The sequence below is a fragment of the Chlorocebus sabaeus genome, chromosome 13, assembly GCF_047675955.1.
Source record: "Chlorocebus sabaeus isolate Y175 chromosome 13, mChlSab1.0.hap1, whole genome shotgun sequence".
NCBI classification, from domain to species: Eukaryota; Metazoa; Chordata; class Mammalia; order Primates; family Cercopithecidae; genus Chlorocebus; species Chlorocebus sabaeus.
Window position 1 is genome coordinate 7,717,310 of NC_132916.1, and position 23,847 is coordinate 7,741,156.

The 23,847-nt window shown below is 39.6% G+C and overlaps 1 protein-coding gene across 2 annotated transcripts in view; it reads right to left on the reverse strand.

Moving 5' to 3' along the window:
- PACRG (parkin coregulated) overlaps positions 1-23,847 on the reverse strand; it is a 583,729-nt gene that overhangs the window by 248,660 nt on the left and 311,222 nt on the right. For both annotated transcript variants that reach the window (XM_008007759.3, XM_038000580.2), the window contains exon 3: positions 2,838-3,009. In XM_008007759.3, coding sequence (XP_008005950.2) covers positions 2,838-3,009 — 172 coding nt within the window. The remainder of the gene's footprint in view (positions 1-2,837; positions 3,010-23,847) is intronic.

Sequence of the window (23,847 nt, forward strand, 5' to 3'; positions counted from 1 at the left end):
GGGAGCAGCAGTAGTTGTACCAGAAAACAACATCAGTGAAACAGGTATCCGAGACCCACCGTGTGGGTTATTCCAGAACTTGGGGGTTTGAACCAAGCAGCAGTAGGAGAAAAAAATGGTGAATTCTTGTTTGTTATCGTATTAGAAAGCCCAGAGCCACTATATGTGTCAGTTTCTCATTTCAGTATTATCAGTCTTCTAATTTGTTGAAATCAACCCAGGTTCCAGAAATACAAGGGCAGCAAATCCTAGCTCACTGCTTCACAGTAAGTTTATACATTTGCTTTGTTTTCATAGATATTAGTTAGAATTAAAAACAAAAAACAAAAAACAAAAACTTCTAGTCTGCTTGCTGGTAATGGTGAGGTTAATTTTTGCCCCTGGATAGAGTCAAAATTATACTGGGTATGGTGTGAAGATAAAATACACAGAGATGTTATATGTTATGTCAATTATGTACATCAGCCCATTTCTAGATCCACTAGCCTGCTTCTGGAATTCCCCCTGAAAGATTTTTTTATGCACATATTATTTTTCACACTGTGCTGGAACTGTGCATGACCTTACATAAGAAATCAGCATTTCTTCCTGAGAAAAGTCTGGCTTTTAGTGACATAAACAGATTGAGAAGGAAGGAGCAGTTAGACTCAGGATCGGTATCGAGTAGCAGAAGCACTGAAAGCCACACAGTGGCATCAACCAAGATAAATTGTCATTGCTTCCAGAACCCTAAATCATCAAATTCATATCTAGTTAATTTTTCCTGACAAATTGTGTTTACTGAGCTCTTGATAACGTTTTCACTTCTCAGCAGATGACCTCTAGCATGTGTGTACTGTAAATTTAGTCACCTCACTCCTCTCTTAACTCATTTATGTATCTTCAAAATACAGATCAAACAGAGTTGAAAATCACTTCACCTTGGCCTGCAAAACTCCAGTGGGGTTTGCTTTAATTGCAGACAGCATAATCAAAATATTACTCAGCAATTCCTTCTCTGCCTGTCAGTGTCTTCCAGTGGGCTCTGAGGGAGAGACCCCGAGAAGGCAGTGATCCCAACATGAAGCATTGATTAAATAAAGAAAAAAAAAAGAATATACGTCCGAATATTGCTGCTATTCTGCCAGAGGAAAAGAACACACAGTTCCTGCGGAGAATATTCTGGGCCTTTCTTGTTTATCAGAGAAAACTACATACCATCCTTTAGAAATGTAGCAGTTCAAGTGGAATTTAATGTACTCAAAAATGTGACCCATCTGAGAGAAGAAACTACTTTTGGAAAAGGTTTTAATGTGGCTCAGGACACAACACCCTCCCTGACAGCCTTTAAAGAGCCTCCCTTCCTGTAGCTGTGGATGAGGGAAGCAAGCTGATATTTAATAAGTTCCTTTTCAGGGTCTCTTTTCTCTCCGTGTTACTTTCACATCAGGTAGCACCGTCCTTTGGTTTGGTTTCACTCTGTCTGTCTTGGTGGAAATGTGGTGTGGTCAGTTACAGATCTCTATGGAGACCTCAAAGATCTGAGGGAGAATTTCAGAGTTGATTGATGCAAGCAGTAAGAGCAGAACTGTGGAAAGCTAGCATTTTGATCATGATACATTCGAATGAATGGCAGGTGACCATGGATAAGATTAAATAATCCAGACTCTGGGAGATGACCCTATGTTGAGCTAGTTCGTTCTTGTTCTGATGAAACCACGTGGGAAGAGTTCACCTGAGCCGGTGGGGGTGGGGTGGGGTTCCCCAACCTAGAAGACTAGCTACGCGTCCTGTCAATCATTTTGGGAAGCTGTCCATCCTGGAGTGGAAGATGAGGTGGAACTTGGGGTGGGGGGAGCAGGGGCCCCTCATCTCTCGAAGCCATGGGCAGTTGGGCCTGGATCCAGGGGGTAAAAGTGCCTGGAGCAGCTCTGACTGAGGAAAAGGTAGGGTCTCCCTCACCTGCAGGATGAGTGTTCAGAGGAGGCACTTATTGTCTACTTTTAATTAGTAGTAGCAATAGCAGCAGTAGCAATGCGGGACAGGTGGGCAATTCTGGGGTTGGGGAGGGGGTGTGCTGGTGAGTGTTAGAGGGGTCAGGCCTGCCACCTTGACTTGAGGAGAGGCCATCCTCTTCCTGAGCCTGTACCAGTGGATGCCAGGCATGCCCATCAGAGTAGCTCTATTGGCAGCAAGGTAAGAATGGACACAGAGTGTTCTGAAGCCCTGGAAGGCTGTCTCCTGGGACAACCTCAGGTGCTTTAGACAACTAGTCCAAGGGGCCATGCAACTATGTGAGTAAGGTGCCTGCAGAAAGGAAGGACAATCTCATTTCACAGACAGACAAAGCCAATCACAGGGCTACCACAGAGTCACCACCTTACCTATTATAGATTAAAAGTTTCAGGTATTTAAAAACATGCTTCTTTTCACCTATGCAGCTGGGCTTCCCTTCCTTAAAATTATGAATCCGACTACCTCAAATGTACTCAACATAACTGTGTTTATAATTTAAAAATTAGAGATGCCGCTTAGAAAAAAAAAGACTTGGCAGTTAGCAGCAGCGGGTAAAGACCTCTGGATGCGTAAGTTAATGCTTATGTCATCACTATGAGACATTGTAAATTAGCACAAGCCCCATGGAATTTGGTTTTTTTATGTGGCTAAGCCATAGTGAAATACTGATGATGGTATATATTTTTGGAGATTTGGGTTGTCTGGCCTCCTAAGTCAATTTATGAAAATTCCTGCAAAACCTGGGGACCACCTCAGTCTGTTGTGTTTTATTGCTTAATTAGCAAGTTGTCAAAAAGCAACACCGTATAAACTGAGTGATGCTTTTTCACCTGTTCACTTACTTTTTATCGGGATAATGAGCTGTGGAAGGACAGGTAGGATCTTGTTCCCACCGTGTTCCAGCATGTCGTGGATTCCTTGCCGAGCAAAAAACTCATAGGGAAATGTCATTTCACAAAGCCCATCAAAAAACAGAGGCAGATAATGATGGTAATCCAGCTTCTCAATTTCTACCTGAAAGTAGAGAGAGAAGAAACGCCATGTGAAAACAGCATTCGGGCAGAGCAAGGCAGACGAGCTGTGTAGCTGTCACCCACTCCTGAGGGGCACGCTCTTAGAACTTCAGGAAGACTTTCTTAACCCATCCACCCAACGACCTGAAGTATGTCTTGGTGTCCTGAATCAATTAGCAATGAGGTTAAAGTCATGGAACTTTAAATCTTAATGGTCAAATCTCCCATCCACATATAATACATATTGAGAGCATATTAACAATTTGCTGCCTTTTTGTTAATTTGTTACCATTTGGCTCAAGTGTGATATTGAACAGGATTCAAGAAGCCTCTAGAATGTTTGCTGAAAAGATCCACGTAAAAATAAAATGAAAGAAATAAAAACAGCTGAAAAGATTGGTGCCCAAGGTTCTAAGAAGAAAGCTACAGAAGTGCATGTTCATACGTTCCTGGGAGGCATGCCTTCTTTGGGGCAAACAGGAGAGTGAGAGGTCAAACCTGATTCCTGGCTTGTTCACTGGAGCCTGGATGACAAGTAGAACATTCAGGCCATCAGGAAGAAATGGAAAGGACAAAGAGTGGGCTGAACCTGGGACCACTGTCACCTCAAAGTTAAAATGTCCCAACCTCCCTTCGCCTGCTTTTTCTGGGAGCAGAGACAAATCTCTTTCCCACATCTCCATCCATCACCCTCAGAGTCCCTCCATGTTCCCCTGACCGGACCTTGGCAATAGCATCCAGCAGCACCAGGGACTGGGAACTAAAATTCTGGGGTTGAGAAAAGAGATCGTGAGTTGGGAGTCATCTACCTGCAGAAGATTCAGTCTTGCTCGAGTCCTCCACTGTCTAGGGTACCTGTGGCCTGAGCTACTGCCAGCAAGGCGTCAGAGCTGAAGGTGAGAGTGTACATGGAACGGAGCCCACAGACTCAGACTGCAGGTGTAACACATGTACGCAGAGCAAGGGATGGGGCCTTCCCAGCAAGAGGTGGTAATTTCCTTGGTTTTTAAATCCTTATGAATGCACCCAGCTTCTAGTTACCACCTTCTAATCCAGTGAGGAGCCCTTCGAGAACTTTGAGAAACTCCCTTTTACATTAGTAGGAGATTAACAATTTTTTTCATTGATAAATTACATGTATATGTATTCCCTATGTAGAGACAAATTATACATATATTTATTCCCTATATATATTCCATACATTATATATATATTAATATATATTTATGGGATAAAAAGAGATATTCCGATTTTGTAACCAAAAATTGTAATACCACTTAGCGGGAGATTTTTGTACCTTCCAGCTCTCTCTCAGCATTCTAGAGTTTCACGCCACATGCCTGCCTACCCCTGGATGTGGATAACTGGTAACGAACCCGTCATGTTCCTGAGTGTTTACTGTGGGTTGGGGTGAATCAAATTTCCTACAGGTCCCCAAGCAGGAAGGGCAAGGAAGTAAGCAGGCAAGAGGCGATGTCCAGATCCTCTGTTGGAACTGGAGCATAGAAAACAAATCCCTAATGTAGGTTTATACAGACATCAGTTTTACTTTATTTTCCTTTTATATTTATAAAATTTACTTTATTCAGCATACGTTTATGGAATGTATATTTTTCTCAGAGATTTATGTGCATTTGGAAATGCTTTAAAACATTATTTTGTACAATTTGAAATAATTATTTTTTTCTTAGGTCCTAAAGGCCCAACGTTGTCATGGATAATTTCACCCTGTATACTAATTTCATAATAAAAATGTCACCTATACTATATTTTTAAAACATTTTGGTATGTTTTGCTAATTCTTTTAGCTTATTGTCACACTTTTACAAGTGTTTCTTGTATGTATAAAATTAAATTTTGTATTTTACTATGGCCTAAGATGGTTGTATTTTAATACATTAAGTCATTTACATTTATGGCCTCATTTAACTTCTGTCATCTTATTTTTTGGTCTCCAGTTGTTGTTTTCTATTCACTTTTTTCTTTGTATTTTGTAGTTTTGTTATGTACACTATGTTCTATTTACTTTTTTGTAATGACTTTAAAGCTAAAACATCCTGTTCAAACATTTTGTTGCAGCTATCTTAAACATTTCCAAACTTATATTTATCTTAGTGAGAGATAAATAAAGTTAAAAGTCTTCTACTAAGACTGTTGACATGTCTATTTTTCCTTGGAATTCTATTTTTTCTTTATCTGTTTTGGGGCAACAATACTAATATCAACAACAGCAACAATAATAACACCAATGTTTGTGATGCTGGACACTGTTGTGAATACTGTGCTAGTTCATTTGATCCCCAAGCAACTGGAAGACGTAGGCATTATTAAAATCCTAATTTTCAATATGAGCAAACTGAAACAGAGATTTAATAACTTGCCTAAGGTCTACAGCTAGTCAGTGCTGGAGTTCGGTTTCAAGCCCAAGCAGTCTGGCTTTGACATGGCACTGCCTGTCAGGCTTTGTTGTTTGGCACATTGAGGTTCAGCATTATTATAACCTCCCGGTGAATTGTTCAATCTACCCTTATGTCCTTATCCTCTTTATCATTATTGATGCAGTTTGTCTGAGTCTAATATAATATTATTATTGCTATAACTGGTTAATTTATCACATCTTTTCTGTCCTTTTGCTTTCTTCTTTCCTCTGACATTAGATTTTAAGTGTCTCTCTGAAGTAACTTATGGATTTGTTTTTCCCACTTTTCTTTTATAATGTGCTTTCAAACAACAAATACTGAGTACCTGCATAATTCCTCTTCTCAAAATTTTGAAAAACAAAAGTTATCAGAAAAGAGAAAAAAGAAAGAGCAATTGAAAGACAAAAGTGAAATGAAAGATTGAGTGAGTGAGAGAGATTGAGAAAGAACAAAATTATCTTTACATCTTCATATCCTCCAATATCACTGACCACAGCAGTTCTTTCCTACAAAAAATTATCTTCTCATTAGTTCTTTTTTTTAACTTTTTTTTTTTTTTGAGATGGAGTTTTGCTCTTGCTGCCCAGGCTGGAGTACAATGGTGCAATCTCGGCTCACTGCAACCTCCGCCTTCTGGGTTCAAGCGATTCTCCTGCCTCAGCCTCCTGAGCAGCTGAGATTACAGATACGCCACCACACCCAGTTAATTTCGTATTTTTTTAAGCAGAGATTTTTTTTATTATTATTAGAGATCACCTGGCCTTAGGTGATCCACCCACCTCGGCCTTCCAAAGTGATGGGATTACAGGCATGAGCCACCACAGCCAGTCTTCATTAGTTCTTTTTATGACCTGTTTGCACATTATTTGGAAATATCTGTTGTCATTGCAAATGTGTTGCCTTAAATTAGAACAACAGGTGGGGATCCACCACCTCATCTCACTGCCACCAGAGACACAGATATGGCTTTTGTTCGACTGACTCTGGAACTGCATGAGGAGCTGCTGGATTCTATGGTGCCCAACAGGCAGCTCTCACCTAACGGACCAAGAGCTGCAGGGCTTGTGGATGGCAGTTCCAAGGTGAATGTACATAATCCTGCTTGGAAGGCTGCCACTCTGATTGATGAAGAGTCAAGGAAATTCTTTTTCTTTTGAGCTGTTTATAGCTTAGAGGTTGGGTAAAGTACAATTTTGTGAGCAAAATTTACCCTTCTCTCTACCTGAGTTACCCTAAATTTAGAAACCATTTATGAGTATTTTTATCTGATAGCAATAGAGTTATTTGCATAAGTTCAGTAGGAATCTGTTTTCTTCTCTAACAGGGCATAATTGGAGGCACCGGTTATTTTACCAAGGCATTGACCGGAATGGCATATTTTCAGAATTGACCAGACTGAAGAATGGAGGTTGACTTTATATAGTCTTTCTAGGAAAGACTGGCTGAGTACCTTGTCTAAATGATTCTCTTACAAGGTTCCTGACCTGTGGTAAGTAAAGAATGTCATTTACTAACAGGCCTGGGAACCTTACGTTATTTTGGGGCCTCAAGAAGAGAGGAATTTGTATAGGTATTATAAGCACAGTCTGATGGTGAATCCTTGGCTTGCCTCCTAGCCTTGAGGCTTTTAAAAAGCAGAATCCACAATTTCTCATAAAAGTTCCAGCAAAGCCAACTTAAAAAGAGCCTACCAGTCTGAATAACATATTGAGACTCTGTCTCTACAAAAAATAAAAAATTAACCAGAGTGGTGGCACACACCTGTGGTCCCAGTTACTTGGGGGGCTGAGATGGAAGGATTGTTTGAGCTCAGGAGGTCAAGGCTGCAGTAAGCCAAGATTGTGCTACTGCCTAGGTGACAGAGTGAGACTCTGTCTGAAAACAGAAAAAAAAAAAAAAAAAAGCAGATCAGATCAGGTTGATCACTATTCTTGCCATATTTTATGCAAATAACCAGGCCAAGTATAATGAGACCAAAATTTATTTTGAAAATAAATTGGTCCTATTATGATTTATCCTTGGCAGAAATGGGGAAACTAGAGACCAAAAAATTTGGATACTAGCCCTCACCATTGTTTTTGAGTTTTTATAATTTACCTATAATTTGGGCTAAATCCCAAATTATTTTCTGTCTGCAAGTCTAAGGAGGAACTGGGTTTTAATTTTCTTCATGATACTTTTAGTTGGCTCTTTAATGGAATAGGTACTTTTTTGTTGTTGTTCCGGGATACAAATTCTCTTTTGACTGTAATCCTTGAGTGCAAATTATTAATGTTATGTATCTCGTGCTGTTTTACTCTTGAGAAAACCGAAGTCATGGTATTCTGAAGACTAGAGGTGCTTCAACAGCCTGTGAACCTCCCTCATTAGGAATTGCACTAGGCCTGATCTATTTTCCATTGCCAAAGCACTGCTGCTAAAGCTTGACAATATCAAGCACTCTCTCTAAGGCTCAGGGATGATCATGGAAGAGGACAGCATGAGAGATTGTAAGAGCCGCATTAGAGGGGTGGAGAGTAGAAGCCAAAGGAACTCCATCCTGGGTGCTCATCTGCCATGTTGGCTTCTAATTAACCTCAGTTCCGGGAATGCCTCTGAGATTTCCAGTTTATTCTGCCTTGTGTAAGAGCACCTACTTACCATAAATCCCACCATGAGGGCAAATTCCTGGCCATTCTTTCTGAAGTGTATGTACCCCTCCCCGAGAGCACATAAGTCCTGTGTCCTGGGGAGCAAGGGGGCAGGGGGCAGTAATGGTGCAGGATCCACCATCTCATCTCATCACTGCCAGGGACACAGACATGGCTTCTGTTTATAAGTCCCTATTAAAAGTTTCTTTCTAAGCAACTAGATTTGTATGTCTCTTTCTTTAGCCTCTCAGCTTCCTCCAACTTAGGTGTAGGTTGGCACAGACCTGCCCACAGTGAAACAATGGCTGAATAATGTTCTATTCAATGCACTTAACATATTTTGTTTCTCCATTAACTCATTGATGGACATTTGGGTTGCTTCTGCCATTTGGTTATTGTGAATAATGCTGCTATGAATATTACTGGACAAGTTTTTGTTTGAACACCTGGTTTCAATTCCTTTGAATATATACCTAGGAGTTCAAATGCTGTGTTGTATGGGAGTTGCACGTTTAGTTTTAGAAGAAACTGCCAAACTGCTTTCCAGAATAGCTGTACCATTTTATATTCCCACCAGCCATGTATGAGGGCTCCAACGACTCCACATTCTCGCCAACACTTGTTATTTTCTGTAGTTTTGATGATGGCCATGCTAATGTGTGTGAAATGGTATTTCCTGTGGTTTAGATTTTCATTTTCCTAATGGGTAGGATGTGGAGCATCTGATACATGACACAACATGAATGAATCTTGAAAACATTTTCCTAAGCGAAGGAGGCCAGTCACAAAAGACCACATACTGTACGATCCCATTTCTATGAAATGCTCGGAATAGACAAATCTGACAGACAGAAAGTGGCTGCTTAAGAGCTGGGGGAAAGGATACTGGGAAATGGCTGCTTATTGGGCATGGGGTTTCCATGTGGGGTGATTAAAACATTCTGGAACTAGATGGTGGTCGTGGTCACACATTATGAGTGTACTTAATGTCACTGAAGTGGACACTTACAAATGGTGAAAATGGTAAGTTTTATGTGTATTTTACAATGATAAAAATGCCAAAGAAAAAATAAAACAATAAAAAACAAACAACAACAAAATAATAGAATAACAATTTGCCATTATATTTTGAGACACATACTTTTTTAACACGGTAGATACAGTACTACTTGCTACAGGATGATTTTTTGTTTGTAAATTCCTTTTACATATCTTCCAGGGTTCCTTTTTGTTATGATAATTTTGTTTTCAGTTGATGAATTTGGCCTAGGCTTTGGTAATCCCTCATATATTACAGTTATCATCAGGCACTTGTTTGCATGTATGTGTGCATGTGTGTATATATGTGAATGCATGTGTGTGCATGTATGTATATGTGTGCGTGTGTATGTGCGTGTGTGTGCATGTGTGTGTGCATGCCTGGATATGTGTGCATGTGTGTGTCTTAATAATATATCTGACTTCTCTTTAAGTACTTTTTCTGAAAAGTCACTGCTCCATTTCCACACTGTCCCCAGTCCCCTCTCCATTTCCACACTGTCCCCAGTACCCACTCCATTTCCACACTGTCTCCAGTCCCCTCTCCATTTCCACACCGCCCCCAGTCCCCTCTCCCAATTCCACACTGTCTCCAGTCCCCTCTCCATTTCCACACTGTCCCCAGTCACCTCTCCATTTCCACACTGTCCCCAGTCCCCTCTCCATTTCCACAGTGTCCCCAGTCCCCTCTCCATGTTCATACCATCCCCAGTCCCCACTCCTAGTCCACAATGTCCCCAGTCCCCACCCCATTTCCACACTATCGCCAGTCCCTTCTCCATTTCCACACCGTCTCCAGTCCCCACTCCTAGTCCACACCGTCCCCAGTTCCCTCTCCATTTCCACACCATCGCCAGTCCCTTCTCCATTTCCACACCATCACCAGTCCCCTCTCCATTTCCACACCGTCCCCAGTCCCCACTCCATTTCCACACCGTCCCGAGTCCCTGGTCCATTTCCACACTGTCCGCAGTCCCCGCTCCATTTCCACAGTATTCTTCGTAGCAAAGTTTTTAAAGAGATTTCTTTATCATCACTGTTCTTGCTTTCTCATTCCCGTTCCCTCTTTAACCCACTCCCCCACCATTTCACTGAAGTTGCTTTTATCAAGGTCACCGGTGACTTTCTTTGTGTGTAATCCTCGAATCCCTTTTCTGTTCTCAGCACAACACAATTGACCTGGTCAAGTTGTACCCCCAACACTGGGAGGTCACCCTAATTCCCTCCCTCCAATCCCTGGCCTGGCCTGACCACACTGCTTCTGAGACAGCCAGGTGGGAGGCAGTCCTCGGAGAAGCTCCACCCTCTCCATCTGGCCTGCCCACTGGGAGGAGCCACACAAGTTCACACCATTTGCAGCAGAGAGGAGCCTGGCCCGTCCTCTTTCTGTGTGGAAACTGGGATGTGAATGGCCGGTGGGAAGCGCCCTATCAGGGACTCTGGCTTAGCGAGAGTCCCTGTTTCCCCCTTTTCTTCCTTTTCCACCCAGCAAAACCCTGTCTTACTCATTCCAATTCAAATTGTCTGTGAGCATGAATTTTCATGGCCATGGGACAAAAAACCCTGCCTTCAGCCGAACTAAGGAAAAGTCCCCCAGCAGTTCCTCCTTAGAGACTCTTCCAATGCACCTGTCTTAGCCCAGGCTGCCATAACGAAATACCATGGACAAGGTGGCTTGAAAACCAGACATTTATTTTCTCACAGTTCTGTAGGCTGGAAGTTGGAGATCAGGGTGTCAGCATAGTCCGGTTCTGTGGAGGGAGGGATCTCTTCCTAGCTTGTAGACAGTCACCTTCTCAAAATGTCCTCACAGGGCCTTTCCTCTGTGTGCATGCAGAGAGTTCGCTGGTCTGTCTTTCTCTTCTTATAAAGACAATAGTCCTATTGGGTTAAGGCCCCACCGTTATGATCTCACTTAACCTTTATTACCTCCATACAGGCCCCATCCCCAAATACGGTCACATTGGGATTTGCCCTTCAACATAATGAATTGGAGGGGAGCGGTGGGGCATGATTCAGTCCACTGCACACCGTTCTCCTCTCCAGACCTCTCACTGGCAACTCCTTTCATCTCAATTTCAGTTCTGTGAGGCTGTCCTACTATTGTCTATCACTCTGTTTGATTTTTTGTAGCCTCATCATTTATTCATTACAGTTCCTTAAGTTCTTTTTTTTTAGGGAGCTTGTCATTGCCTAGAAGAGTGCTGGGCACACAATAGGTGGGTGTTCAGTAGGCATGCATTGACTTTTAATTCTGACCTTTTGAATCTGCCCTGTGTTAACTTCCTTGAGAGGGCTGCCCTGCTAAGGAACAATGACCAGATGATGAGTGGCTGTGCCTAGGCTAGAGGGAGGGCAGCTGCACCGAGGGTCGGCTGTTTAACACTGACTCTGTAGCATGAAGGAGTATGTAAGTTTCTATGAATGTATGTATTCTACAACTTTATGTATTCTGTAAATAAAATACTATTTTTCTCTTATTAGCATTGCAGTGATTATTTACCTTTCAGGAATTTTATGACTATTATAACAGACAAGATGGGCTTCCTGATGCTTGTGTTTTCCCTCATTTCACTAGAAATCATTTAGGGTTTAATTGGCTCTTCTGAGTTTTTTGATAGTTTTAAAATTGATATCTAATAGTTGTACATTTAAAAAATTCCTTTTACTTTTAAAACTTTGGCAACATTTCTGTTTTTTACAATATCATCAAATGCAAACATATTAAAATCTATCCATATAAATAGCAATAAGAGGTTCTTATTTTTAAAAAAATGCTAAGAATAATTTAAGATAAAAGCCAAAATTTGAAGAAGAGATAAATGAGGATTTCCCTTATCTATATGTTATGTGTGTGTTTATCACACTGTGACTGCTATTCCTAAGAGTTCTTGTCAATTGCTGGCTCCTTTTGTTAATTTGGATTCACAAATAGTCATTTTTAAGGTTATTTGACAACAAACCTTATTTCAGTTAAGGTAGTTCAGTAAATTTTTCATTCTTAGGATAACTGGTTTATTTACTATAAAATAGTAGTTTTCTAATTTGGGAATCTTTCTTTAAAGTTTAAGAAATCCAGAATTAAAAGAAAATTGCTTGCAGACGGACACAGAACAAGGACTGTTTTAGACATATCAGTTAAAATTATATGTTTAATACCTGGATTTATGACTACATTGATATTAGCTCCCAAAACGTGAAGCATTTTTACTCATAAACTATATCTTTAAAATTCACATTTTATAACTTTTTAAAGGTCACATAGTACCTACTATGTGACCTTTAAATCTTACAGTGACCTTTGGTCAGAAGCAACAAAATTCTGACTTGAACTTGCCTGTCAAATATTTATCCGCGTAACAAATGTGTAAGGTACTAATGCTATACTGAAACATCAGAAACACAGTGAGGTTGTATTAGTCTGTTTTCATGCTACTATAAACACCTGAGGCTGGGTAATTTATAAATGAAAGAGGTTTAATTGACTCACATTTTTGCATGGCTGGGGAGGCCTCAGGAAACTTATAATCATGGTGGAAGGCCAAGGAAAATTCACTCACTATCAGAAGAACAGCATGGGGGAAACCACTCTCACGATCCAATGACCTCCTATCAGGTTCCTCCCTGCACATGTGGGGATTACAACTCGAGATGAGATTTGAGTGGGGGCACAAAGCCAAACCATATCAGCGGTTAATGACTTTCATGGAAAATACTCAAATCAGAGACTTACTCTTATGTTTTCCATATCCTTGCTTCTATTAGCAATTAAATTTTCATTGAAAATATCTGTTCTTATGACTGCTGTTATAATTACCAAGGATCTTGCTCAGAAACACAAATTAATCTGAAAAGTATAATTATCTATTAATATATTATGACCTCATTTGGACTTATTGTGATGTTTCTAAAATAAAGACTTAACAGTGTTTCTCAACCCTTGAGGCAGCTATTGAGTTATTGCAAGAGGTCTTACAAATTAGATAGGCATTAATCACTGTCTACAGAAAATATATATAATATATTTTACAAGTAGACGTACTATTATTTTTCAAATGTGTGTGAATGCAGTTGTGATAACTGAAAATAATTTCTCGTCATATTTTTCAACGATACTGAATATACAACTAAAATCATGTAATATAGCACATGAGATTTTTAATGCTAAAATTAAGACTTTTTAACATGAAAAATGCTCTTAAGGGCAAAAATGAAGCAAATTTCAGGCAAGATGGCAGACAAGACTGAAATGGATCCATCAACTGCTACAGACTTAAAAAAAAATATGTCCAGCGCACAGTTGAGCTCAGGAAATCCTCAGATGCTAGAGATAAAGATGAAATCCAGTTGCAGAAGTGAGTTCCAGGTGATGCCAGGAGACTCCAGGAAGTATCAGATTATCCCAAAACTGGGAATAAGGTTTTAATGTCTTCAGGAAAACAGAGCATTTGGTGAGAGAAGGGAACTAATCCGAGACTCCCTCATACAACCAGGACACTTGAAGGGCTGCCTCACCTGTGAAAAAGAAACTGGAAAATCTCTTCAAATCTGTTTGTGGAAACAGAAAGAGAGCCTGGTGTTTGACAAAGCTCTCGGTGGGACAAACCTCCTCTGAGAAATGGAAACCTAGGAAATAAAAAGCCCAGAAATTAAGGGAAAAAATTAGTCTCAGATGATGAAAAGGAAACCCCTGGGGCCCGGGCAAAAGCAAATGCAAAAAGATGAATACTCGCATAATCTCGTACACGGGATGCCACAGAAAATGCAATCCCTAATATAGATGAGCTTGCAATGAAAAATTATCCACCACTGTGGCAATGCAGTCACCAAAAGGAAGACTTAACAGACCAATGAGCATGGACATGAGCTTTGGAGGTAACAACTGGAAACAGAAGAATAAAATCTCAAGATAAATAATTTAAAAATACTTAACATGGAAAAATATTTCACTTAAAAATACAAATTTTAGGAAAAAAATACAGTATCATTAACTTAAAAATTCAGTAGCTAGGTTGAACAATAAATTCACCGCAAATGAAAAGAGAATTAGAGATCTGGATCATGGAGCTGGAAGATGAACGCAGAGGCAGCACAAGGAGATAAAGCAATGGAAAACATCACAGGAAGTCCCAAGACCCATGATGCTCCCTTGAGTGACTCACAGGAGATCCAGAGGAAAGGACAGATCATAGGGAAAGGCAATACTTGAAGCAATAATGACTGGGAATTTTTTATAATTAAGAAAGATACAAATATTCAGAGGGAAAATGCAGATCTAGACACTTTTCAGAAACACTATGAAACTCCAAAGTCAAGGAAAAGATTAAAAGCAACTAGAAACAAAAGATAGTTTACAATAAAAGATCCAAATTAGACTGAAATTACATTTGTCATTAATAGAGGTCAGAGTAAAATATGTTCAACATGCTCAAAGAACAAAAATTATTCATCACAACACAACTTAGTAAAATCATCATTCAAAAATAAAGACAAGTCAAATGTATTTGATTAAGACTGAAGGGTATTTTTTTAACCCCTGGATCATCAACTTTACCAAAGGATAAAATTTATTAAAAAGTAAGTTGAACACAGGACAAAGAGATGAGATGAAAGAGCTAATAGTAGATAAATTGTTGAATGAATTAAGACTAAATAAGCAGTGACTATCATGAGTTTTTAAAATCATCAATATGGTGGGTTTACAAAGCAGGGCTAAGATACCAGAAAGGAATAGCAAGGAAGATGACAGGAAGGTAATCTGGGTCAAAGGTAATATCTCTGCCTTGAAAGAGATGAGGATAAAGTTATTGTTACCCTTTAGACTTATCAAATAATTAAGCATATTAAAGTTTAAGAATACCTATTCTGAAAACTAAAATGAACTTCCAAGAGAATAGAGAAGAGGGAATGAAAAACACTGTATCAGCTTTCTCTTGAAGGCTGGTTAAACATCCTTCTGTTCCCAGGAAAAAATATGGAGAGAAAAACTTACATAGAATGGGTCCAAATATATAAGTAATAATAAAAAGTGTTTGTGAATTAAATTCTTTTATTAAAACAGATTATCATAAAAGGGAAAATGTCCTTCACTTCTGAATTAGTTTATAAAGTGCACACTCAAAATATAATGACAATGAAAGGTGGAAAATAAAGGTTAGGTTAAAAAAAAAAAAGTATCTTGTAGGATAAATTCCTGGAAGAGGAACTGTTTTATCAATGGGTATACATATTGGTCATTTTGATACATATTGCCAAGTCGTGCTTCACAGAGATGCTACCAAATTACATTTCTATAAAAAATAAATGACTACCTGTTTTTCTAATGTCTATCCAAAGAGAATGCTATCAAAGTTTGATTCTTAACAACATTACAGTTAAAAATGGTATTTCTGGGTTGTTTTATTTCTCTATGAGAATAATTACCTTTTAAAGCTATTTTTGAAAGTCATCTGTATATCCTTTTCGGAGAATTGTATTTTCCTATCTTTTGCCATTTTTTCTCTACTGAGGCATTGACCTATTTTAAAAGAGTTCTTTTATATTAGGGAGATTAGTCTTGAGTGTGACAGGAGTTTCGATTTCTTCTTTTGTCATGACAATTTTAAAATGTTTTTAGAATTCATTAATCTTTTATAGATGCTGATTTTTGAGTCATCATTAGAAAGATTTCCCCCATTTTGTGGCATAAAGAAGAGAAACAATCAGAAAAGAACATTCATAATGGTTTATTCTCATACTTTTATGATTTATTTTCTTTACATTTACATCATTAGTCTATTTGTAACTTTTCCTGGTGTAAAATGTAAGGTAAGTTTCCAACTGTGGATTTTTTTTTAGGTCATATCCAGTTGTCTTATTGTATTTATTAACTAGTTCTCCAGTGATTGGAGGTTTCACCTTATCATAAATTTCTATTTTTTGACTTTCCATTCTGTTTCCCTGGCTTGTCTTCTTTATTTGTGAACAGTACCGTTTTGATCTGATTATCACAACTGTTTAAATGATTTTAATATTTGGTTGGCTGGTCCTTTCACATTACTTTCCTAGGTTTATTATTATTATTACCATAATTTGTTTACTTTTTCATTTAAAGTTTAGACACAAATTTTAGATGTAAGTTTTACTCTATGGACCTACATAGAACCTTGCATTCAACAATTAGATAAAACACATTCTTTATAAGTATACAAGGACTATTTTGAAAAACTGAATAAGCACTCAGCCACAAAACAAGTCTTAAGAAATTCCAAAATGGCAATGTCATACATGTCACATTTTCTACAGAAAGTTAAATAAAATAACAAATCATTAACTAAAAGATAGCTAAACTTTTAATACCCCACATATTTGGAAATTTAAGAACACTTTAAAATCACTCAGCGATCAAAGAGAAAACCATTATAGAAAGAACAACACATTAAGAATTGAATTCCAATGAAATTACTTAACCTCTAAATAGTAGAAAAATTCCCCTTTCTACTGACTCTTTCTGAGAATAGAAAAGAGGAAAAGCTACATAACTGACTGTCTGAGGCCAACATAACCTTAATACGAAAACCAGAGTTCAATCTCACTGAGGCCAATGTAACCTTAACACTGAAACCATAGAGTTCAATCTTACTGAAATCCAAACAAAGAGGCACATTGAATGATGGCCAAATAGGCCGTATCACAGAAATGGCAGAATTTTTTAACATCATGTTTACATTTTCAGATTAAAGGAAGACAAGATAATGTTAAGAGATGCAGGTAAAACTTTTGATAACATTTCTTCACTAAAAAATAAAAACGCTTAGCAGAAACCTGTAGCAGATCCCATACTTCATGGTGAAACTAGGATTATTCCCATTTTGGTCAGAAAGGAGATAAGAAGACAGTGAGGTTCTGGAGGTGAGGACTGGAGGTTCTAGCTAATGTGGTAAGACAAGAAAAGTATATGCAAAGATTGGAAAGGGAAAAACAAAACCGTTCATATTTGCGGATGATACGGCTGTCTACATAGCACACCCTGAAAGTCTACAGACATGCTCAATTAATAAAAGCTCTGTAAAAAAACTGTTGCATAAAAAAATCAATGCACTAAAAATAATAGCATTTCCATACACGATTAAAAACTACTTCAAAAATATTTTTTAAAAGTTCACGATAACAAGAGATGAAGTAAAACAAACACTTGAAGATAAGAAAATTAACAGTATGTAAGGCCTTATGGAGACAATTACAAAAGATTATTGACAAATACAGACAGAGGACAGAAATAATCTTCTATGAATAAATGCATATATTGATTTTGCTTATGGTTGGGTAGACTGAAACTTAGAAAGGTGATGATTCTGCCCAAAGTAATCATCATCTCTATGGCTGGCTGCTTTACTACAAATGCTGATGGCTCTGTCTAGCTGGAAGATATTAATTACTGAGTAACAAATCTGGATTTGAGAATGGAGAATCAAATTATTTTATGGAATAACCTTATTTTAAGTTTCTGTCAAAAAGGCTAAAAGACAGCTAAAGGTCAGTTGTAAGCAGATCTCAAATTTATGCACACTTAACCTTTATTATCCAGGAATTGTATGTTCCCGACAGTAACAGTCAAAGAATGGTACTTTCAAGTGTAATAAATAAGAAAGAAATAATCCCTTGTTTCATGGCTTTGAAAATTCTCACTCAATCTCTTGTCATAAAGTTAAAGGAATTTCCTAAAACTTGAAAACCTGCATTTATTTTAACCATAGGGAGATAAAAAGGAGTAAAATACACATTGAAATACATTGTCAAAGCTTCTCTTTCCTTGATCACATATCTGTATAATGCTAAAAATAGTATACCTTGGTCAGAGGTAGAGGGAGAATAACTGCACTTTGGGATAACAGGTGTTCATAAATAACGAGGCATGAAATATATGATAGGCCTGAAAAGTCTTGGCAGAGTTTTAGAAATTGAGACTGTTAGAAACAGATTATTTGTGGCTTTCACCACTGGTAGTAATTGTAAGACATGGCCTTATTTTACAAAAACTCTCCTTGAATAAGGTAATGTACTGCAAATTTTAATACACTCAACCAAATAAGTAGAATTAAATAGGTCAGGAAAGGATTAATTCAGGTGAAGTTAATGCCAGGAAGCAATTTTAAGAAGAAATTGTTATGATAGTGGCACTACTGTCTCTTACATCAGCATATAATTTTGCTATGTATATATTTTGCAGAGATTTGTTCCAATTTGTTAAAGCTCTTTATACTGAGGATGCTTTGTATTTCTTAATCAAATGTCGCTAAAGCAAAAAATATATATACTGAATAGCTACAATAGTTATAGCACTGTGCAGAATGTTAGGGAGAGATGGGGCTAGTTAGTGGGTAGGAAAAAAAAAAGTAAAGTGTGTTAGAGAAATATGACTTATTTCCTTGGATTCATATTTTAGTATGATCAGCTTGTTGAAAGATGAATCAATGACACTCTCTCTTCGTGGAAGGGAGCCTGGGTGTGCAATCAGGCACCCCCAGGTTCAAAGCCATCGCTGGTATGTATGAAATCCACCAGTTTTCAAATGCTGTGGCTGGTGGAAACGTAACAGAGCTCCTCTGGGCATTAGTTCATCATTTGCAAAATGATACCTAATTCTTGGGGTTATTATAAGGATGAAATGATATCATTTAGCACGTGCTAAATGATATTAATTCCCTTTCTATTCTCTGAAGAGGAAATAATACAATCACAAAAAGTTAAGTAAGATTTCAAGTGATTAAGTACCAAATGAAGGGTACACACTAAGGCTACGTGGAAAAAAGCTCTGTTTAAGAGAAAGGAGAGATCATTATGGGCTGGAGTCAGGAAAATGTTTCATTGGGGTGGGGGGATTTTGATAAGCCCTGTGGGATGAGGAGGGATGAGCGTTCTGGGCAAAGGATATCCCCTGATGATGGCACAGAGGTGAGTACAGGATAGTCAAGATAACAGTGACTTGTTAGAGTTAAGGTAGCCTGAGTTGGAATGAAGTGGCAGGTAATATCGGGGAGCCAGGAGGGAGCCCTCTCTGCAGACTGAGTCTGGACTGGACACTTTAGGCAACAAGGAAAACAGAGAGATTAAATAACCATTTGGTAAGTATAGTCTGAAGTGGAGGCTGGCCTGGGAAGCTCAAGGTACAGGAGTGAACATCTTGGGGTAGAATCATCAGTTCTGGCCAGGCACGGTGGCTCAAGCCTGTAATCCCAGCACTTTGGGACGCTGAGGCAGATGGATCATGAGGTCAAGAGATTGAGACCATCCTGGCCAACATGGTGAAACCCTGTCTCTACTAAAAATACAAAAATTAGCTGGGCATGGTGGCGCACGCCTGTAGTCCCAGCTACTCGGGAGGCTGAGGCTGAGGCAGGAGAATAGCTTGAACTTGGGAGGCGGGGGTTGCAGTGAACAGAGATCACGCCACTGCACTCCAGTCTGGGGGACAGAGCGAGACACCATCTCAAAAAAAAAAAAAAAAAAAAAAACCGCCAGGTGCGGTAGCTCACATCTGTAATCCCAGCACTTTGGGAGACCGAGGCGGGCGGATCACGAGGTCAGGAGATCGAGACCATCCTGGCTAATATGGTGAAACCCCGTCTCTACTAAAAATACAAAAAATTAGCCGGGCCTGGTGGCGGGCGCCTGTGGTCCCAGCTACTTGGGACGCTGAGGCAGGAGAATGGCGTGAACCCGGGAGGTGGAGCTTGCAGTAAGCTGAGATCCGGCCACTGCACTCCAGCCTGGGCGACAGAGCGAGACTGTCCCCACAAAAAATAAATAAATAAATAATCAGTTCGAGACTATAGCAGAAGTTCAAGTCTGAAGCCACAGGGGCCTGAATGGTGGTATGACCTATAAGGCAGGCTGAAAATGACAGAAGAAGGAATTATATGTGAAGAAATAACGGAAGAATACTTTCCAGAACTAGCTGATGAATGGAACATGGAGAATAACATGATGGAGTATGTGTTACGCTAGGTTTCCAGCATTTGGGACAGTAAAACGACATGGACATTGTCGGAATCAGAGAGCTTGTGCAGAGGCCGGGATTACAGGCCGTACGTTCAGTTTGAGATGCAGATCATGAGGCCTCTAGGTGGATGTGCCCGAAGATTTGAGATACACCTTCTGGATCTTGGAAGAGTCAGAAATAGCGAGGCACACTGCAGAGTCATTTGGATAAAGACATAGGTAGCATGAGCGTATAAAGCAAGGAGGTCCTTGAGGGAAACTTTGAGGGCTGTCCTCAGTTAGAGGACAGGAAGAGGAAGACCTGGGAGTCAGGGAGCTCGGAGAACCATGCAAGATAACAGGGTGCTCATGAGCTTTGCATTAAGAAAAAATAAGGGTTGGATGTTCAGCTTGCCTATAATATGGGAAACAGATGACCTTTTTTTTTTTTTTTTTTTCTGAGACAGGGTCTCACTCTGTCACCCATGCTGGAGTGGAGTGGCACGATCACGGTTCACTGCAGCCTTGGCTGCTGGGTTCATGTGATCCTCCCACCTCAGCCTCCTAAGTAGCTGGGAACACAGGTGCATATCCCCAGGCCAGTCTGATTTTTTAATTTTTTGGTAGAGATGGGTTCTCCCTGTTTCCTCCCCCAGGCTGGTCTCTAATTCCTGGGCTCAAGCGATCCTTCTGCCTTGGCCTTCCAAAGTGTTGGAATTACAGGCATGAGTCATAGCACCTGACTGATAATTATTAAAAATACAAAAACCTGATAGAGTATATGCAATCAGGTCCACACACTGTGAAATACAAGTTGTGATGCTAGTTGTTTTGTGTCAATATAAAAATTCTTTTAAAAATGTGATGGAAGTATTTACAAAGGAACTTGAACTAGCTTATGAAGAGAGATTTATCACCATAACTTACAAAGACCACGCTCCTCTCTCACAAACACTCTAGTCCCATGGACTACACGTGTGCTGGCAAACCCTCAGGTCTGTGAGTCCTACTTTTTATGAGTTCAACACGGGGACAGCAGGAGGAGGGTCATGAGCAGGTGAGGAGCCCTGGGAAGATCCTGTTGTTAAAAATGTCATCATGGATTTATTCATTAAGGTTTTATTTCATTTCTTTTTAGAAACAAAATACCTTTTGGAACATTTCAGCTTACAAGCTGCTTGTATCTTGCGGTGTAACTATAATTAGACAATCTGGTTGCTCCTCTCCAACGAATGAAAGAATTCAACTGTTTAACTGGGTAAAGTGAAAAGAAAGAAGAGGTAATTTTGGTGCCTGGAGTATCTCAAGGAGGTAGGCGTGGAGGGAGGAGCCACTGTGAAGGTTTTGGGGAGATGCCAGCAACTCTGCTGCCCATCTTTTGGTGTGTGTAGGGAAGGTGCCAAGGTGTGTTGTGGGTTCTCAGGAAGGGGGAGATACCTGGAGGGCGACAAGGGCACTGGCTCGGCCTTCACTCCTCTGTGACCAGCAGAGGAGCACAAGGGAGTCACCCAGCCCCTCTGGGCTTCTGCCTTCTCACCTGTAGATAGGGCAACAAGCACACCCACCTCACAGGAATAGAGAAAGCTAGGAACAGTGCTTGGGTCACAGGAGGGAATCAATGAATGTAAGCCATGAACGACTGCAAAGAAACCCTCTGTTATTTCTATTATTTGAGTTATCTGTTTATAAACTGCAATTTTCAGTTAAGTTCCTCTGTATTCATGATATTCTTTATTTTTTATTTTTATTTTTTTTTTAGATGGAGTCTCTCTCTGTCACCCAGGCTAGAGTGCAGTGGCATGATCTCGGCTCACTGCAACCTCCACTGCCTGGGTTCAAGCGATTCTCCTGCCTCAGCCCCCCGAGTAGTTGACTGCAGGCACACCACCATGCCCACCTAATTTTTGCATTTTTGGTAGTGATGGGGTTTTGCCATGTTGGCCAGGTTGGTCTCAAACTCCTGACCTCAAAATGATCTGCCCACACTGGCATCCCAAAGTGCTGGGTTTACAGGCATGAGCCACTGTACCTGGCCCACTATATTCTTTAAATTTTACTTTGCATGGAAAAAATTCCTTTTGGTATGCCAACATTTTCCTTCTTAAAGTCTTGTGGTGCTCCTGTCATTTTGTTTAAAATGATTGAAGAACAGAAGTCATTCGTGAAGGACACAGTACACACAGCCCAGAGAGCTCACAGGTTAAAACCGGGCACAGAGCAATGTCTGCCAGCCATTCAGGGGACTTCAAAATAGGTCAGAACATCTTTCCAGAAAATGACACCATCTTTTTGGGTTTGGGAATGACAATAAATTTAGGGGATAAGAACATAAACGACTGGAAACTTCTTTTGTATTACAACGATGGACTTCTCAATGCATTTTGCGTACACACAAGTCCATGTTTATGCAATGACTGTAGATAAATAAATATATATATGCTAATTAAATAACAGGTTGTAAAATTTATTGATAATCACATTTATCAACTAAACCTTGACAAGTTTTTAAAGAAAAATTATTATGTGTGTAGTAGAATCTCTGCTTTCATAGTTTACCCATAGGCCACTCATCTAAGTGTGCCCTTTTTTTTTGTTTTACAGCAAACACAGTAATCAAGTTATTTAGACATTTTAGATTGTATCCCAATGACATAGAAAAATGTACAGCCAGTCCACTGGGTTGTCATTTTAGAAACAAACATCTCAAGTCATAATAATAAAGCAGAGTTTTAAAAAGTTACTAGGTTTTCTTTATTTGCCATAAGAAAGACTGAACTTCTTAGTATGTAGTTTGAAGAGTATTTTCTTTAACTCATTGAAGCCTACAGAGAAAATTCAAACCCATAGAGAATGAGAGGGTCATTCTCCAGATTCTCATTAGACAATTTGTGGAAATGGTGTCTCTCTTCTCTCGGTGAACCCTGACTTCTCCATGACTGCTGGAGAAGACCAAGTATCTCTGTTTAGGATGTTCTTTTCTGCTCTTTCCAGTGCTAAATTTCTAGCATCACCAATTCCCCTTGCTCCTGGCTCTCTGGACTTTGTGCCCTGTTGCCCTTTGTTGTGATCTTGCATGGTCACTTACATAGAGACTGCTATGCCACCACGTTCCAGTCGCAATATGTGTGACCAGGCACAGTGGCTCACGCCTGTAATCCCAGCACTTTGGGAGGTTGAGGTGGGTGGATCACCTGAGGTCAGAAGTTTGAGACCAGCCTGACCAACATGGAGAAACCCTGTCTCCACCAAAAATACAAAATTAGCCAGACGTGGTGGCACATGCCTGTTATCCCAGCTACTCAGAAGGCTGAGGTAGGAGAATCACTTGAACCCGGGAGGCAGAGGTTGCAGGGAGCTGAGATCGCGCCATTGCACTCCAGCCTGGGCAACAAAAGTAAAACTCCACCTAAAACAAAACAAAACAAAACAAACAAACAAAAAAAAGAATATGTCTGCATGTCTGTGAGGACAGGGACAGTGCTTGATTTGCTACTTAAAATCACCTGCCTCCTCTGAGTCTTAATCAAGCTGCTGAATATGTGAATTATTATGTCTTCATCTGGGAGTTAATAAAATACTCAAGTATATGGTTGCTGAATACCCATTTCATTGCACAATGAACATGGTCAATGCATTAGTCTGTTCTTATACTGCTATAAAATGCTACTTGAGACTGGGTAATTTATGAATGAAGGAGGTTTAATTGACTCACAGTTCCATATAACTGGGGAGGCTTCAGGAAACTTACAATCATGGCAGAAGGCTAAGGGGAAGCAAGGCGTATCTTACATG